Source organism: Ornithorhynchus anatinus, chromosome 17 (genome assembly GCF_004115215.2).
Source record: "Ornithorhynchus anatinus isolate Pmale09 chromosome 17, mOrnAna1.pri.v4, whole genome shotgun sequence".
Taxonomy (NCBI): domain Eukaryota; kingdom Metazoa; phylum Chordata; class Mammalia; order Monotremata; family Ornithorhynchidae; genus Ornithorhynchus; species Ornithorhynchus anatinus.
Window position 1 is genome coordinate 7,273,479 of NC_041744.1, and position 19,778 is coordinate 7,293,256.

The 19,778-nt window shown below is 48.1% G+C and overlaps 1 protein-coding gene across 6 annotated transcripts in view; it reads right to left on the reverse strand.

Moving 5' to 3' along the window:
• The window catches only part of PIGL (phosphatidylinositol glycan anchor biosynthesis class L), a 94,513-nt gene that overhangs the window by 15,881 nt on the left and 58,854 nt on the right, over positions 1 to 19,778 (reverse strand). For all 6 annotated transcript variants that reach the window (XR_003765630.1, XM_029081882.2, XM_029081884.2 and 3 more), the window contains 2 exons: positions 13,041 to 13,131; positions 4,964 to 5,031 (listed from right to left, as the gene is read on the reverse strand). Coding sequence is in view for 5 of the 6 variants with exons in the window: in XM_029081882.2 (XP_028937715.1) it covers positions 4,964 to 5,031; positions 13,041 to 13,131 (159 nt within the window). In the remaining variant the exon portion in view is untranslated. The remainder of the gene's footprint in view (positions 1 to 4,963; positions 5,032 to 13,040; positions 13,132 to 19,778) is intronic.

A 19,778-nucleotide genomic window follows, 5' to 3' on the forward strand; every position in this document is an offset into this window, starting at 1 on the left:
ACTGGAAAGATCCAGATTGAACTGGGCCTCCCAGAGCCTCAGCCCAGAACACCACTGTAGTTGCTACACCAGAAGCATGCTCTGCCCCTTCTGAGCCGACTCAAGTCCCCAGGGCAGCCCCAAGCTCCCCAAGACCGCTCCAGCAGGCTGTCAGCGGCAGAGCCCGACGGTTTCGCACCACGTCTCTTGGAGCTACAAAGGTATGACCCACTTTGCTATGGGCCCAGCCACGTTTACTCCTTGCTGCTCTAAAGATGAAGGAGGAGCCATATTGGCGACTTCTGGCATGGGCACTGGAGCTATGCATGGGCAAAGTAGGACTGAACCTGTCTTAGCATTCTATCAGCAAGCCTCCTCCATGGGGCTGCAGGCAGATAAGGGCAGCTGTGCAGGGAAAGACAGACAAATGGGACAGTAAGAGGGGAGACAGGGAAAATGATGGACATGAGGAGGGAACCAACCACAGTCTGGGTGCTGGTTGCCCTGAAGTGTTCTGAAATGAAGAGGAAGGGCCTTGCCCAGATGCACTCTCCTCCAGCCCCATTCCATAGTGCCACAGAAAGTTTCCTGTGACATGAGTCTTTGAGGTTGGAGGGCTCCTGAACTGTACTCAGTCCATATTTCTTTAGTCGGTAACGGCCAGATGGGAAGATGGACCTCCACGCTTCTCCTGTACCTTCTACCACCATCATGATACCTGTCGAGTATCAGGGCTGTCTCGTCTGCCTGGGAAATGGCTTCCCACATACTTGCTCAGGATAGGCATCAATATATGCTGGTTGAGTAGAAAAGGGAGTTGGGATTAATTTTACTATTGTGTCCCTGCAAGGGGGACATCACCCCTGTGAGAAAATGAGTGTGAATGGAGAACTCTTGGTATTTGAGGTAATATACACAGCTGTCTATGCAGCATGAAATGCAAAACACACACATCTACACACAGAGACAGGAGTTTTCTCCGAGTCTAGAAAGCACTTAATTGGTAACAGATCCCACTGCAACCCGGCCATAGACCAGAGGCCTCTACTGTCCCCCGAAGTTAAAGTGTTAATTTCAACCCCACCCTCCCAAAAGTTAGCCTGCAATGCCCCTCATGACAGACTACTAATTGCTATAGAAAAACACCCTCCTGCTCCCACACCTTTCCCCTTGGCTTTTTTGCAGCCTGACACTGAGTCTACCACCAGTCCAAAGAGATCTGGGCAAGAGAGATGAGCTCTTTCCTTTTCTTCCTGGAATCGACGAGGAGGGCTCGGTTAATGATTTCTCCATGGGGCTTTTCATGTTGCGCACTGATGGAGGTTTCCCGTTGCGGTTGCTATAACAACACCAGCATGGGGGTGAAAAAGTGCAGTTCCAATTTCCCCGGCAGATTGCCGTCCCTTCCAAATTCGTGAGTCCCCGATCTCTTAGGCTAGGGAAGATTCTGCAACACTCTGGAGCCAACAGTAATGATAAAAACTGGGCCAGGAGAGCATCTAAAGATGACTTGATTTCAGCCTTGGCTACAGAGGGGTCGGACCGAGTCATGACGATGCACAACTTGTAGGGAGGGGCCTGCTGACATCCACGGGGCTGCCTCACTCACTCCGTGGATGACAAAATGACATTGCCACCAGCCACCCTCCTTATAACTCAGGACAGATGATAAATCTAGTCTATAACCTCCTTGTGGATCATGACTGTTAACTCTATTTTATCCTACCCTCCCAGGAACTTAGTATAGTCTCAATAAATGCCACCAACTAATGGATGGATTGAAAGGCCTAACCCTCTGCTCAGTGGCCAACTGCCCATCTTAGTGGCCACAGCCCAGCTCCAGTGATGACTTGGGAGATGAGGCCTGGACCATTTCTCACTCCTGATAGGTTGTAAGCTCCTTGAGGGTAGGGATTGTGTCTCTTACCTCTTCGCACTTTCCCACGTGGTTAATTAAGTGCTCTATGATAAATACTATTGATTGATTACCTGAAGGGCACTGTGGAAGGTACCCCCCAACCATTTTTTGGTGATTCTTTCTTCTCCAGGCATTTAGTGAAGGAAGACTGCAGTGTCAGAAACCTGAACTCAGAGTGAGGCAGCGGCAGACAGCACTAAAGAGAGCACCAGGCTTTGAACCGGATCATATTCTTTCCCTTGGCTACTCAACTAGACATTTTTAAAATGTTGATTGCCTTGGTACCCAGACACTAGGCCAAAGACACATTAGAAACAAATGTGGAGAGGGGCATCTTTTTTTGAGGTTGGGGAGAGTGGAAAGAAGAGAGGGAGACAAAAAAGTCTTCATCGTCTTTTCTCTTTGTTGTGCCAAAACTCTGATTATAATCCTCATGTCATCTCTGCTTCTTCTGTAAGAGAACAAAGATCTCCTGCATGCACATGCTGGTGGCATTTGTGACTTCTATCTTTCATCAATCAATCTTATCAGTGGTATTTACTGAGTGCTTACTATGTGCACAGAGCACTGTGAAGTGCTTGGGAGAGTACCATACAACAGAGTTGGTTGACACGTTCCCCGCCCACAACAAGCTTACAGTCTATACGGGGAGACAGGCATTAATATAAATAAATCATTTAACCTTCCCTTTCCTCACACTCAGTCTGTCTCTACATCCTGTTGGCTCTTTTTCCATAATGTTTCTTTGATCCGCCCCTTCCTTTCTATCCAGACTTCGCCACCCTGGTTCAAGCTTTCCTTAGCTTTTGATTGGACTACTGCGACAGCCCCTCACTGATCTCCCAGTCTCCAACCTCTCAGTCTTCCCTACTGCACAGCCCCTAACATCGTCCTAAAATGTCATTCTGTTGATATCTCTTCCCCCCTTCAAAAATCTCCAATGGCTACACATGTCCCTCCTCAAACAAAAGGTCCTGCCCACTGTCTTCTAGGTTCTCCAGCAACCCTTCCCTCCTTATAAATCCATCGTCTTCACCTGCTACCCTCCAGTCCATCCTCTGTGCTCCTCACTCATGCTCACAATTCCTGCCCCTTCACCTGTTTGTAACTCCTTCTCACTTCAAATCCACCAGAAACCAACTCTCACCACCTTCAAAGCCCTTTTGAAATCCTTCCTCCTTCAGAAGGCTTCTACCCAAGGTCTTCTCCCCAAGACATATCCTCCTAACCACCACTTACCACTTAAGTACTCACAGTCACCCATAGCATTTAAGTACATATTGATCTATTTAAACATTTATGTATTTACTTGTCCATCTTTCCATTCGAGCTGGGTCGTAAGGAATTCCCCTCCCAGGTCTCAGGGTGAGGGGGGGAGAGAGAGAAAGAGAGAGAGAGTGTGTGTGTGTGTGTGTGTCCCAGTTTAAAACTGTGTAATGGTGTGGGCATGGAGTGCCATTGGGGTGTGGGTACAGGAAACAGGAAGCAATCAATCCACAGTATTTATTGAATGCCTATTTTGCATAGAGCACTGCTCTAAGCATTTGGGAAACTGCAGTAGAATCAGTGGACATGATCTCTAGCCTCCAGGAGCTAACAATCTAGTGGGGGAGACAGACACTAAAATAAATTATGGGAAGGAAGGTATAGGAAAGGATAAACATATGGACAAAAGAACTAAGGGGAGTTTGCAAGTACATAAGTTTTTAGGTGATTAGGAGAGATTGAAGTGGCGGTTGGAGAAATATAGTTGGGGAAACTAATCTGGGATAGCCTCCTTGAGGAGACGTGATTTCAGCGGGGCTTTGAAGGTGGGGAGAGCATGTGGCATGTGAAGGGGCTGGGAAGGTGTAAGCAAGTGATCACTGGCAAAAGAGGCAAGAACGAGGCCCTGTGAGTAGGGTGATGACAGAAATGAAAAATGTGAGCTGAGCTGTGGTGGGAAAAGAGAGTGGATACACAGGAGGGAGAGAGAGGATAAATAGTGGATCCAGAGCTTTAAAACTAACAGTCACGAGTTTCTGTTTGATGTGGAGAAGAAAGGGATGGGTCAATACCAGTCTCCTGTCTCTCTCCAGGTGACAGAGGCTGGGATCCCAGCTTAGCTTTAGACTCCCCAACCTGGCCGGCCCTAGGTGGGTGAGAATGCTCGGGAGGAAGAGGGTTAGGACAGGCCCTGCAACCGTGGCCATGGAGATGACATGGCTGTACTAGGGAGAGCTGTACTGGGGTCCTGATGCGCATGAGCAATGTGGTTATGCTCTATTTCCTCTGGGAGACAGACTGCAGAAACCCATAACCACTAAAAATAAACTTAACCCATCGCTTACCTCAAAGCTACTGGGGGTGGGGGTTAGATCACAGGGCTCCCTTTTGGTGAATCAGCACTCGGCTCAGAGTATGGAGACACTCTAAGAATTGACATGGTCCTTGTTTGGGTAATCCACAGTGCCCTCAAAACTCTGGGGTAGATGGAATACGGCCTCGAAGTGGACCTTCCCCTAATTATGATCCCTCTTTCCCAAGTTATATGGGATTTAGCTCGCTGATGCTAAATAGCACAACTGTGTTCCTTATATCCCACAGATATAGGAGAAATTACCTGATGTCAAAGTGATTAAACATTTTTGGGGTAATTGGGAAATCAAGGGAAGGAATTGAATCTCATCCTAGAGGTATTTAAGACTAGGATGGATAGCTATAAATCTAAAACTCTTCACTGCCGGAGTCAGGGGGTTGGACCTAATGTCCTCTCAAGATCCCTTCAAGTTGTAGGATTCTATGAGTCCACGAACTTGTGTGCACATTCTTGGAAGACTATATTTTCGGCACCTAGTTCCTGAAACCTCGGCCGGGGCTATTACCGGGTGAAAAGGTGATGTGGGTGAGCTTAACTTTGGGCACCCTCACACTTCACCTCACAGGACAGTGAGAATTTAACCGCATGCCACCCGAGTCAGTCGAACCACCCACTTCCTCTGGGTGGACACACAGTAACAATGTTCAACAAAGCTGGCATTATACTTTAATCAATCTCCTCTGCCAGACAGCCCCAGGGAACCTTACCTTAGAGCAGAATAAAGAGAAATGTGGTTGGCATGACCACTCACTCCACCGGCATCAAAGGTCACCACCTGTAGAGAAAGTCAGACCATCAGTAACTGGGATGATGAAGAGGAGGAAGTGGTATCTGTTAAGGGCTTACTATGTGTCAAACACTGGACTAAACACTGGGGTAGTTACGGGGTAATCAAGTCAGACTCAGTCTCTGTTCCACATAGAGCTCACAGTTTAAGTAGGAGGGAGAACAGATATTTAATCTCCACTTAGCAGATGAGGAAACTGAGGTACAGGAAAGTTAAATAACTTGTCCAGGGTCACACAGTAGGCAAATAGCAGAGGTGGAATTAGAACTCAGTCCTCTGATTCCCAGGCCCATGCTCTTTCCATTAAAGCACATTGCTTTTCAATGCTCTTCAAAGACTGTATTTTCAACTACATATGCCTGCTTGTCTTCCCCATTAGACTGTAATGTCTTCAGGGACAGGGATCACCTTTTCCCGCTGTATGTTCTTCCAAACGCACCATGCACCATGCTCCGCACACAGTGGGTAGCCGCTACATACCCCTCATGCCAATTGGATAGGTCTAATGGGGATAGTCAGTAACGGTTGTATCTGACTCACAGTTGGAAAGAGGATGCCAGAGAGGGGAAGAGAAGTCATCCCCCTTGGTCTGAAGTTCTATCTCTGCAGAAGAGCCAAGAGGTACCCTACAGTACGGAGAGGTGGGGCAGGGGAAGGAAGGGTTCTCTCCAGAGACTGCTGTACACTGGAAGGGATAGGAATGCCTTCTTCTTTACAGCATCTTTCCCCACACCCTAGGATAACCCTGCCCTGTTCTTCACGATTATGAGCTCCTTCTCCAGCTCAGGAACATGTCAGGCCCCCTCCTTCCCTGGAACTCTGGAAGAAAACACTCCTGCTTGCTCACCCAGGTGGCCCCATCTCCTTTCTTCCACTCTTTATATTTCCCATCTGTTTGCCAGGCAGGGCCTGCAGCACTGGGTCAAAGGTGGAGGGAACTTCCAAAGAACCCTCACCACCCTCTCGGCAACCTGCTGCTCCCCGTTCTGGGTCTCCCCCTCCACAGGAAATCTAGTTAAGAGATCTGGGCAGAGCCAGGAAGTGAAGCTTTAATCTGGCTGTAATCAGTGGCTGATAGGGAAAGCCTGGGGGAAAGACACAGGTGGCTGTGTACCTCCATAAACAGTTTCCATAAAGGCAAAGGGAACAGAAACCATTCAGACGTTACCCAGCAGTCTGTATTGGGTTAGATAGCTTCAGGCATCTTGGGTGGAAAGTAAACCAAGCCAGGTTTTGGGCTTGGTGCATATTTGTTTTAAAGAGAATCTAAGTTGGTTTGGGCAGAGTCGTGTGGTCCAGAGTGCCTGAGAGGTGCTATCCCAATATACCTTTCTCATGGAAAATGGAACAATGTCTGTCAGAACCATTCCTCTTCCAGCTCCACTTTCTGCCCTGTTTTTGACACACTGGAAGGTGAAATGTGCTTGTGACAGCAAGTCAATTGCTTTGTTTGATGCCAGATCAAATGGAGGTTCCACTTAGCTTGGGCTTCTAGATACACTTATACAAGTCAATTCTATGCGAGCTCAGCAAATAGCAGATCTGGTCTAGTTTGCCTAGTTTCTCTTTTTGAAAAAAATCTCTCTCATCCATGTCTCACATTCTCTCTTTCTTTCGTTTCTCTGTCTCTCCCCCATGCTCCTCCCTCCAGATTTTCTTCTTAGTGCTTCTCTTCTCTATACCTGTAATTACCTGTTATTGACTTGATGTGACTCCTATAATTCTCTTTATCCTGTGCCAACAGGGCAATTCTCAGGGAAGACGGAAAGAGAGCGGAGAACAGCTAGGAATTATACTCACCAACATGGGGAGTCTTGGGAGTGGCCGAGCTTTCAGGATTCCAGGTTAATGGATGTCTAATTGCCACTCCTTTTTACCTGCTGGGGTGGGGGGGAAATCTCCCCATGAGGGGCCCATGCTGTATCTAAACAGCCTGGGTTAGGACAATACCTGTCTATACAGCACTTCCATTTGGGCCCCAAGGTGAGTTCAAACTCATTTTCAAGCCCCTTGGATTAACAATAGTTCATTTCCCCATTTTGAAGATGGAGCCCCAGATTCATTCTGGGAGCATGTCTGATTCTCTTCCAGGTTTAGGTTAGGTTAGGGTTAGGGTCGGATCATTATTGATGTGTTTTGTGGTAGTCACAAAAGCATCTCTACCAAGCTGAGCCTACAGTAGTAGGAAGGACTCACGGCTCAAAGCCTTACTGAATTCGGCAGGGTCCGTTCTCCGTTCTCCCAGGGACAACTAAAGGAGGCTAGGAAGCCCCTGGGCCCCCGGGGGGGGGGGGGGTACTTTTGCTGCAGGGCTCCAAATAAGGGTAGTGGGGAGGCCCAGGCATGCTACTAGGAACAAGAAGGGCTCCCAAGAAGCCATCTCGTGACCCCCTGCCTCTCACTTGATTGTGGCTCAAGTTCAAAGTGAATACAAGTATTTCTGAACTTCTAAACTCGAGCTATTCTTCTTGGTGAGTGTCTACTTCTGACATTTGTTCTATGATTGGTGGTGCACTCCTGATCCTCCCTATCTCTCCAGCGCAACTGAACTCCAAGGCCTTTCTGAAATCACATTTCCTTCCCTGATTAATCTCTCACCTCCCCACCTTAGTTGGGCGCTACGGACTCACCTAACCTGTCCCTCCCCAGCCCGCAAGTTCATAGCTTTAAATTATATTGCTTTCCCCTATCTGTAAATTATTTTAGGGTCTGTCTCCAGCTAGACTGTATAATCTATGAAGACAGGGAGCATGTCTACTGACTTGATTGCACTCTCCCAAGCACTTAGTACAGGGTCCTCAGAGAGTAAGTGCTCAGCATATGCTACTGATGGACTGAACTGAATTCTTCCTTTTCATCAGACAGGGTCTTTTCCCTAGTCTTCAGGTGAAACTCGCTGATTTTAAAAGTGAAGCTCCACTTCCTTTTCCCTTGAGTCATTTATAGAAAAGCAGTTGATTCTGTTGCCACCTTGAAACCTATTCTGGCTCATTGCTCTAGTGAGGCAGCCAAGAAAGTGAAGTCAGGGCAGGCAAGAAGATCCTGCCCTGTCTATCATGTGTGTTCAAGCAAACTGAACTGGTTCATCTAGCAAAGAGGCTGGGAGAGGAAATGCTGCTGAAAGGTGATTATCTGCTCAGAAGCACTTAGGGAGTTTCCCTGCACCGCTGAAGGCCCCAAGAGCACCTGCTCTGAAATGCGGGCTCCCTTGGTTGGCCATCCATGGAGCCTCTTATCTCAATTTTAACTGCTGGGCAGCACAAAGATACAAATGGACAGGGGGGATTGTTTGGCTGGTGTTGGGATTAATGGGGAGGGAAGCTTTCACTGCCAGCAGAGGTCCCCGAATCACGTGAGAGAGCTGGCGGGCTGGAAGAAAAAGCAGGAACCTGATCCCCAGATCCCTTCCAGAGTTTCAGGAGAGAAAAATCAACTGAATTACCAGGATTAGGGTCTAGTTCTGCAAGGCCAGGAGTCCCAGTGCTCCCTCCCTCACCCAGTCTTCCCAAGAAGGAGCAAAAAACATTATGCCACTGCTGCTAAAGCTTGTACTGGCTTGGCCTAGTGGAAAGAATATGGGTCTGGGAGTCAGAGGATCTGGGTTCTAATCTCTGCTCCTCCACTTACCTGCTGTGTGATCTTGGGCAAGTTACTTCACTTTTCGTTGCCTCAGTTCCTGCAAAATGAGTAATTCAATACCTGTGGTCCCTCCTGCTTAGACTGTCAGCCCCATGTGGATTCTGATTATCTTGTATCTACCCCAGCATTTAGTACAATGCTTGACACACAGTAAGTGCTTAACAAATACCATTATTATTACCGCTACTATTATGTACCCGTCCCACCTCTTCAACAAGGCCAAAGAGAAAGAAAATTTCCTTCCTGTGGACTGGATTCCTTCCTCCTTCTTCCTTCCTAAGGAGTAGCCATTGGAGAGACTCACTCTAGTCTGGGAGAAGGAGGCTTGGACCCTCCAGGGCACTCAAGAAGGTGGAGACAGCCCCCAAGTCCAGTCTGGGCTTTAGCATGGCAGGTTCTGGAAAGACTTCCTATGGAATTTGGCTAGGAATTGAACACCTCAAGCCCGCCCACCTCCGACCGCCCCCTTTTCTCCCATTAAACAGGAGTTAAGCGGCAATTAAAAATAATGGGCTCTGGAGCCAGAATCAGGCTCCAGGCTCTCTCATGGCACTGGCTAGATAGGAACTGCAGATGTCTGCAGTAAACCAGGGCTTTGGGAAAATCCAGGGGGCTTCTGGGATGCTGAGCAGAAGCAGCCAACTGCTAGGATGAATGGAGGGAGCTCTCCCAGCAGTACAGGCTCAAAGCTAAGAATCGTAAAACCCTTTCCTGGTTTTCCAACCACCCTGAAAAATAACTTGGTTTCCACCAATGGCCCTAACTTGGCAGGATGCTGGCCTGCAAGGCCCTGGGCTGGTGCCCCGGGAGAGCATCATTATTCCAAGTATCTTGGAATGAAGTGCTTATTCCAAGTATTCAGGCCTTCTCTGTACAGCACTTTCTACTCTGGATCCTAACTCCCTCAGTCTGGGAGGGCTCCCCCAGCAAGACTTGTTCAGGGTATTAGTCCTGAATGAGGGGCACTGCTTCCAGCATCAGCTGTTGAGTTTTGGGAGCTCACTTGTAGGGTTCACACTACTTGTGAAGGTGGGATGAAATATGCCTTCTTGATTTTAAAAGAGAGATTGGGTAGCCCTCTGGGACACAACCCCTCCTCCCCAACCCTGGGACTGTGCCATTAGAATTAAAGCCATGGGGAACCGGGGTGAGCTCCTCCTTTAGAATTCTTTACAGTCCTGCTGCGGTCCTATGGGATCCAAGTGATCCACACTGAGTTCCCTGCATTCGGTCAATGGGACACGCCGCTGCCTCTGCAATGATTCGGAAGGAGTCCTCTAGACCGTAAGTTTGTTATGGGCAGGGAACGTGTCTGTTAGTTCTGTTGTATTGTACTCTCCCAAGGAAGTGCTCAATAAATACAATTGATTGATTGAGTCATGAAGTAGAGTGAGGCCAGAAAAGCACTCTCATTCATTCATTCAATAGTATTTATTGAGCGCTTACTATGTGCAGAGCACTGTACTAAGCACTTGGAATGAACAAGTCGGCAACAGATAGAGACAGTCCCTGCCATTTGACGGGCTTACAGTCTAACTCTCCAGCCCTGTCCAGATATAGCAGAGGGGCCCATTCCAGTGCTAAATAATGCTCAGGAGTTTCCTAAATCTGGGATCCGGACCCACTCTCTCACCTAACACACTGGGTGAGGAGAAAGCCGGTTGCCTTTGGCTTACTGTCAGGGGGCTCATCCAACATGTAAATTCTAGCTACCTCTTCAAGAGGAGATGAGTGGGAGCAAATGTCCTGGGTGGGTGCCTTTTGGATTTTAAAATAATTTCTGTGTGGGTGTAATTGAGAAGGAGCCACGGGGCCCCTGGGCAATGGCCAATCAATCAATCAATCAATCAATCATATTTACTGAGAGCTCACTGTATGCAGAACACTGAACTAAGTGCTTGGGAGAGTACTATATAACAATATAACAGAGTAGATAAGCACATTTCCTGCTCATAGTGAGCTTACAGTCTTATAGAGGGGGAGAAAGACAACATAAATAAATTACAGACATGTACCTAAGTGCTGTGGGGCTGAAGGAGGGATGAATTAAGGGAGCAAAACCAAGTACAAAGCCAACGCAGAAGGGAGTGGGAGAAGAGGAAATGAGAGCTTAGACAGGGAAAGTTTCTTGGAGGAGTTTTGCCTTCAATAGGTATTTGAAGGTGGGGAGAGTAATTGTCTGCTGGATATGAGGAGGGAAGGCGTTTCAGGCCAGAGGCAGGACGTGGGTGAGAGGGTGTTGGGGAGATAGACAAGATGGAGGTACAGAAAGTAGGTTGGCATTAGAGGAGTGAAGTGCGTGGGCTGGGTTGTAATAGGAGAGCAGTGAAGTAAGGTAGGAGGGGGGCAAGGAGATTGGCAAGACCAGAGGAACTTTGGTTCAGAGGGGATTGGGACTTGACCCCTGGGCATTTCTATTTAGAAAACATAAACTTTCTGGTCAGGATGGGGGCAGATCAGTCTTTTAATGATTATTAATAATAACAATAACACTAATAATAACTGTGGTATTTGTCAAGAGCTTACTACGTGTTAAGCACTGAACAGAGCACTGGGGTAGGTACAAGGTAATTAATTGGGTTGGACACAGTCCCTGTCCTACATAGGGCTCACGGTCTTAATCCCCATTTTCCAGATAAGGTAACTGAGGCCTGGGGAAGTCAAGTGACTTCCCCAAGGTCACACAGCAGACATATGGCAGAGTCAAGATTAGAACCTAGGTCCTTCTGACTCCCAGTCTCGTGCTCTATGGCTTTTCTGCTCACTGTTTCCTCTCACTTGTGGGGAAGGCAGTGGTTGAGCTGCCAGTATGACTGGATTCTCAGGATGGCCTGATGGGCTGGTCAGGCAGCCAGCTTCTCCCTTATCACTAGCTAAGTTTCTTATCACAGTTGGAGAAGATAAGGACAGAGTGTGAAAAACCCAAGAAAATCACTTGTAGAGTGGAAAGTTAGCATCTGATAAATCACTCTTCCTGTTTGTTAGGCCCAATACTCCTTTGTTCCCTGTTTTTCCCTGTTCCTTTTTTACTTGTCTATAGCCTTCAGAGTAAAACATGGAACCCTGCCTAGCTGCAGGAAAGAGTTAGCAGCTAATACATTCTTTCAAAGTTGCCTAGCTGCCTACCAGGGAGGGGCAGATTAGCAAGAGGTAGATGTTAAACCTGGGCAGGGAGCTTCCCGCCCCATTTTGAAATGTATGCATTCGAAATTCCAAAGGGCCTTGAGATCCTATGGAGAGGTCGACTGAAGTTGGGAAAGCTGACCTTCACGAACTTCATGGAAAATCAGTTTCCGGATCAGCGCTGAGTTGGAGTCCTGGCGCCTTCTCAAGGGTGTCAGTGGTTTCAGAGACTGAAGCTACACTGACTCATTCCCCTACAGCTTCTCCTCTTGCTATCTCTCTGTATCATTTCTTCAGGGCTTTGTGAAATGTGGGTGAGTGATGAAGAAACCAGACTAGGGACTTGAGATCTCCCCCAGCTCTCCCCAAGCTCCTAATTCCTGACCCCGGCCTGACCCCAGCTGGTCCAAACAAAGACAAAGATTGCTAAAGGGAACCCACTGAAGACGCCTTTACTCTCTGAGACCAGAGTAAACCGGGACCTTCCCTGCCCAACTCCCACTAATAAATTCATTTCCCTTGTATTGTCAACAGTCAGAAATCACCCAATCCAGGTCTGCGAGCTACCCAGTAGATTGCTTAGGGGTCCCCTAACTTTTGAACACTGGAGTCATGAGAGATAGTGGTCTCCTAAACTGCCCTCCACCTTTTTTTTTTTAATAGTATTTGTTAAGCACTTACTTTGTGCCAGGCACTGTACTAAGTACTGGGGTAGACACAAGCTAATCAGGTGGTACACAGTCCCTCACTGGGGCTCACAGTCTTAATCTCCATCTTCCAGTTGAGGTAATTGAGAAATATAGAAGTGACTTGCCTAAGGTCACACAGCAGACAAGTGGCGGAGCCAGGATTAGAACCCAGGTCCTCTGACTCCCAGGCCCGGGCTCTTTCCACTAGTCCATCCTGTTTCAAGCCCTTGGGTTGAATGTTCCCACAGGGCCAGTGTATATATCTATGATTCTATTTATATTGATGTTATGGATGCCTGTTTACTTGTTTTGATGTCTGTCTCCCCACTTCTAGACTGTAAGCCCATTAGGGGCAGGGATTGTCTCTCTTTACTGCTGAAGTGGACTATCGAAGCGCTTAGTACAGTGCTCCGCACACAGAAAGTGCTCAATAAATACGACTGAATGAATGAATGAATGAACCTTATATGGGGAGAAGATAGGGAGGCCAATGGGAATCTTTAAGCATCACGTTTGCACGTTCTGCTCGGTGCAGGTTCACATTACCAGATCGATGCGGTCGGCTTCAATGAGCTGGAGGAGGATGGAAGCCACCAGCTGAATATCCCACTGGACGGCTGGGTTGTCGGGCAGATCCCTGGAAGTCAAAGCGACAGACAGAGTGAGTCTCCTCCGACACCCAACCGCCCCCTCCCCCAGGACACATCTCCTGTTCTCCCAAACCTGAACGTGACAACCTTATCAGTTTCAGTTAATCACTCGACCTAACCTCCAGCAAGTTCTTCAAGGTCTGTCAAGTGCACATATGAACTGCCTCAGACTGGGCGGGAGGGTGTGTGTGGGGGAGGTGTGTAGCAGTCACTGACACACAGACAGCCACTCTCCAACTGGAAAGATTTTTCCCTTCCACTTCTAGATTAGAACTGGGGGTGTGCGGAGGGGGTGGGAAGCGGGGCTGGGGAGAGGGAGGGGAGGATTTCATTTATATCCTCAAATCCAATTTCCCTGCCTGCTTAGAATTTGGGAAAAGAATAAGTTTCAGTAGGAGTAGGGGTGGAGCTTGGGCCATTAAAGATGATCAAAGATGACTGGAGAAGCAGTGTGGCCCAGTGGATAGAGTACAGGCCTGGGAATCAGAAGGTCCTGGGTTCTAATCTGGCTATGTGTGTGACCTGGGGTAAGTCACTTGACTTCTCTGTACCTCAGTTACTTCAACTGTAAAATGGGAATTAAGACTGTGAATTCCATGGGGGTCAGGGACTGTGTCCAACCCGATTTAACTGTATTCACCCCAGCGCCTGCTACAGTGCCTTGCACAGAAGCGCTTAATAAATACCATAATTATTATTATCAATATCATTGTGGTCCCAAAGTCCAAGACCCTAAAAGACTTCAGGGTGTTGTCCTCCTCCCCTGCCTCGCTCTCCAAGGCTCCTCCCTGCCATATACACACCCCATGGCAGGAAACAGTCAGATAGCTTTGCTTCGTCATTTTCATATTCTTTTCCTATTTGCGGGCAGAGGAGGGCAGGGCTGGACACAGCGATCTTTGTCTATTTTATATTCTGGCTCTCTCCCCTCCTAGTCACACGGCTGGCAGTAAGAAAGGGGACTGCAGGAGATGGGAGGAATTGGGAGTGGGTCCCAGACAATTGCCAGACAGAACTGAGATTTTGTGGGCTCCAGTGAACAGCTGGACCAGCTACCATCCTGGACGCCACATTTTGGGAAGAGGCTGTGCATCCATATGCCTGCTGCTCTACTTCTAGACAACAACCAGACCATAGGCTGGGCTGTCCATGGCTGGCACAGTGGGATGAGCCTCCTGGGATATTTTTTCCCTACGGAACCCTACGCCGTAGCAGAGTTCCTTAGTTTTTATTAAACACCCTTCTCTTCACTGCCACAATCCTGAGCACAAGCACTTCCGTGAGAAAACGGCACCTCCAGAAGAAAAAGGGAACGTATGAGGTGTGAAATCCAGTCGGATTCATGTTCCTTAGTAGCCACGGACTGCTTGACACTGTACTCGCTGCTTGGGAGTGGGAGGAGCTAACCCATAGAAGACAGAGCTCCTGCCTTCGGGAAGCTTACAATCTACTCCTATTTAAGGCATGCACTTGTGTTCTATTCCCTGTGCTGATCCTTGACTCGGTTTGCCATTTTCAAACATATAAAGCCCTTTCTTTCCTTGCAAACCCTGAGGCCTGCCCCAAAGGGGAGAAGTGAGGAATGGACCTGCCCAATTCGGCAGCATCTCGGCAACGAGACTGGTCAAAACTCAATAATAATGATGATAATAATAATAACAATCATAATGGTAATAATAATAGTACTTGTTAAGGGCTTACTAGGTACCAAGTGCTGTTCTAAGCACTGAGCTGGATACAAATTAATCAGGTTGGACACAGTCCGTGTCCCACATGGGGCTCATTCAATCCCTATTTTATAGATGAAGGAACTGAGGCCCAAAGAAGTAAAGTGACTTACCCAAGGTCACACAGCAGAAAAGTGGCAGAGCTGGGATTAGAACCCAGGTCCTTCTGACTCCCAGGCCTGTGCTCCCACATGGCTTCTCATGGTAGTGGTATTTGTTAAGTTCTTACTATTTGCCAAGGACTGTACTAAGCATTGGGGAAGAGGACACGGCTCCCATCTCAAATAGAGAAGCAGTGTGGCTTAGTGGAAAGAGCACAGGCCCTGGGAGCCAGAGGAACTGTGTTCGAGTCCCATTTCTGCCACTTGTCTGCTGTTTGACCTTGAGCAAGTCACTTAACTTCTCTGAGCCACGGTTACCTCATCTGTAAAATGGGGATTAAGACTGAGAGCCCCATGTGGGACATGGACTGTGTCCAATCTGATGATCTTATAACTACTCCAACACTTAGTAAAAAGTGCCTGGCACATAATAAGTGCTTATTAAATACCATTTTTTGAAAAAAAAAATGGAGTTCCCAGTTTAAGGGAACATTCCAGTGGCCACGCTGGGGGCAGTGGAGCAGGTTCTAACTAGTTTGGACATATAAAGGTCACTTTGGTTCAATGGAAACCGACAGCTGCAGGCAGCAGTTCAGAAACCCTGCGAACCAGACAATCTGGTAGTGACGAGTGCAAGTTAACTCTGTGCGGACTGAACCCAAGCTAGCCTAAGCCCAGAATGATCCAAATGGACAGTTTCCCGTTGAGGCAGAGAGCAGGACTGTTTTCTAGAGGCCTAAGCCTGGAAGGGTAAGAAGGTGACGCAGTGAAACAAGGCACCATGTCTCTGTAAGCAAAGCACTGTTGACACTCTTTCTGGTTCCTTGCATAAGCTGAGAGCATCAGAACAGGTCATTAGTTCCTGGAACACAGGGAAAATGATAACCACAACACCGAAACACTGACAAGGTATTTTTCGCTCTCAAAATGCCTTCCAAGCATTAATCCATCCCTCCTCCTAACCATTCCTGGAAGGCTGTCATTATCAAACCCATTTTACCTAACTCACAATTTGAATCTGAAAGGTTAAGAAGTTGACTCAAGGGCCAGGCAGCTCTGCCTGGCAATTGTTATGGCGCCCGGGCAGGCTCTCTGCAGCCAGGAATTCCTGGGTTCTGCCAAGGCACCTGTTGAATCAAGGTGCTGGGCTTGGGGGCACTAGTTCCCGAAAGAACCTCTTGTAATGAGATCAATAGTAGCATTTATTGAGCACCCACTTGCTGGGTGAACTGAACTGGGAATGTTTGGAAATGCCTAGTCCTGGCGATCCCAGTCACTCTCCAACCTAATCAATCAATAGATCATATTAATTGAGTGCTGCGTGCGGAGCACTGGGCTAAGTGCTTAGGAGAGGACAATATAACAGAGTTGGTAGGCATGGGGGAGGGAAAGGGCAAAGACCAGGCTCTTGTCTCTCTGGTCACCACAGTCTGCTCGTTGGTGAGATCACTGGAGCAAGTGTCCCCTAGTTGGCTCTGCAACATCTCCAAGCCTGCCCGGTGGGGCCTGGACTACCCGACCCTGGGAAACCTCTCGTTCACTACCCAGGCAAAAAGAAGTTTTTATTAGCAGGTATGGAACATGCTCAAATTGTCCCACTGGAGTGTGTGGTTTATTCAACCGTTGTGCTGTTTTGAAGGTAACCTCATGGTGATAGGCTAAACGTGGCGTTGATTTATTTTTCCTGGGGTACTGTATTTCCTGCCTCGAGGACCTAGCAATGCCAGAGTTGGGATGGAAATATTCACAAAAGCCCACCTACCCATTTTAGGCCAGACCACGTAATAATAATAATTACGGTATTTGTTAAGAGCTTACTATGTGTCAAGCAGTTTGTAAGCTCTAAGGTAGATACAAGTTAATTAAGTTGGACCCAATCCCTTTCCCAGACAGGGCTCACAATCTATGTAGGAGGGAGAACAGGTGAGACTCTTGAGAGAGATGAGATAATCAGGCTACTAATAATTAGGTGTACAAGTCCTCGGTCTCTACAACAAGCGTTACCAGGACAGCGAAGGGCTCCCCGGCAGGCGATCCCCAATTCTCAAATTTATCATATGAATTGTCTTAGATGAGGTTCAGCATGGTTTATTTGACACCCATGGTTCAGGGAATTTTTGGCCTCACAGGCAGCAATCTCAATCTCTCTCACACACACTTCAGCATTCACACCCAGTCTGCCCTTTACCACACTCAATATCCTGAGGAGAACAAACTGGACATTCATGCCTCTTCTCTTATTCATTCCAGATGGTCCTGGGTCTCTCTCCTGGGGTTGGGTCCTGATGAATGCAAGCACCCTGCCACACACACCCTATATCTCTATTCAGGGCAGAAAGTCCTGGGCCTTTCTCCAAGGGTCTGGGACCTGAGGGGAGGAACTCAGCCTTCTTGGAGCATCTCCCAGAGATAATTGAGTCACCGTCTTCCCAATGACTCTGAGCTCTTCCTGGATCCTGGTTCTTATGCCTTTCTGGACTCCTCCCGGGACTCTGGGCTGGGTTCCCAGGTGTTCACAGGACTTTTTTTGTGCCTTGCTCTTACGCACTAAGTCTCACTCTCATCTCTCTAGCTGTCGATCCCTTGTTCATGCCCTCCTTCCTGCCTGAAACTCTCCCCTTTCCCATCCATCAGACCACACTGTCCCCATTTTAAAAGTTCCTACTAAAAGCCATCTCTCCAGGAAGCCTTCCCTGACTTACCTCTCATCTCCCTACCCCATTTCTCTCCCTATGGCATCACTTATGCATTGAGTTTGTACTCCCTCAGCACTTAAGAACTCACTCTCCTTTCCCAGATCTCAGCACTCAGGTTGCCTCAGTTGCCTCCCCTAACTGTAATCTATTTTAATGTTTATCTCCCTGACTAGATTTAAGCTCCCTGAGGGCAGGAAGCGGGTCTAGTCACTTTATTGCACTCACCCAAGCTCTCAGTACAGTGCTCTGCACAGAGATAGTGCCAGATGGAAAGCGTCTTCAGCACGGTGGGGCAAGAGCCAGCAATGAGACAAGCATTGGGGCCGAAAGCCAAGCCAGAAGGCTGTCGGCGGAACCAACAGCAGTCCTGAGGGAAAGTGGGTGGGTAATATGGGTGGAGTGGCATGGATCTCATGGCTGGGGATAGCGTCAGGAGCCAGAGGACAGTAAGCACTGCAAGATCCTGGACTTTGTTCTTGCTGTTAGAGGCTTCACTCATTCATCCATTCAATCATATTTATTGAGTGCCGACTGTGTGCAGAGCCCTCTACTAAGAGTGTGGGAGAGTACAATATAACAATAAACAGACACATTCCCTGCCCACGACGAGCTTAGAGTCTAGAGGGGGAGACAGACATTAATATAAATAAATGAATTATAGAAATGTACATAAGTGCTGTGGGGCTGGAAGGGGGGCGGTAAATAAAGGGAGCAAGTCAGGGCGATACGGAAGGAAGTGGGAGAAGAGGAAAGGAGGGCTTAGTCAGGGAAGGCCTCTTGGAGGAGATGTGCCTTCAATACGACTTTGAAGGAGGGGATAGCAATTGCCTGTCGGATATGAGGAGAGAGGGCGTTCCAGGCCAAAAGCAGGGGTGTGGGTGAGAGATCTGCGGTGAGATAGATGAGACTGAGGTAGAGTGAGAAGCTTAGCATTAGAGGAGCAAAGTGCGTGGGCAAAGTTGTAGTAGGTCTACCGTCCTTCGGTAAATTCCACACCACTGAGCATGAGCAGAATTTGGAACGGCAAGTGGCCAAACTGCACTCCGGGAAGGCTCTGCTTGCCCTCCATCGATAATAACAACGTCAAACGCTAAGTTTACAGAACACTTCTGTTCGAGTTTAAAAAAAAATCAGCAAGAAAATCTCTCGCACCCAGAATATGGTTGCACGTCGGCCCAGATGATATAAATGAATGGAGGAATTCAGAATTTAAAAGGTTAAATTGATGGCCCAGCTCTCAGAGCCCCTTGGATAATGCTGCTGATCTCAAGGTCATAAGGCTGAGATAAAGGGCTGAAAATAAGCACATTCTCCTGAGAGGACTGGAGCCTGCCCTGGAGACACCCCCCACTCCCTCACCAGCCTCCCTCCTTTGCTGGAGACTCATTGTTGGAGCTGTCAATCACCATGATGAATCGGGAAATAAATCACAGGCTGCAAAGACTGTGGGGGTCACACTGCTGAAATCTGCAGAGGCGGGGGGGAGGGGCGGGAAGAAGGGGCAGAATGGGACGACGGGCCTAGGCCGATCACGGCCAAATCCTTCCAGCTGAAAAGAGGAGCATAAAGGTGTCGGGCTTCATCTTGGAAATGGCATATATGAAAATAATGGTTTAGTTGGGGGCACTGGCCTTCCCATGGAACTTTGCAAAACAAAATAGAGAATCAATCATGGGCAGAGGGGGGAGCAAGATGAGACCTTGCTTTAAGCTTTCCCCTATTAACACTTTCCTGGAGGGTTGAAGGATTAACCCCAGAACACTTAGAGGTCTCTTCCATCTTCTTTTATTTTCAGGAAAATAATTTTTCCCTGAATTTCTCAGGGGGCTGAAGTTCTCTCTTTCCTGAGCCCTTCTCCTTTCCGTTCCTCTCACTGCCTCCTTCCTGATGTGGACAATTCACCTTGGGCCGGGAAAGGAAAGTTAAAGCTCTTGGGCTTTCTGTCCTCGGCCTCTCTCTGTTGGCTGCCCACAAGAGAGTCAACAGTGGGGACTGTTTCCAGCAATGAGGGCATGACTGGGAGCAGCAGCGCAGTTCAATCACAGGCCTGTCAGGTAGAAATGCCTTTTGTTGCTGCTGATCTAGCCTGGCTCAGCACTGCCACTTGGAA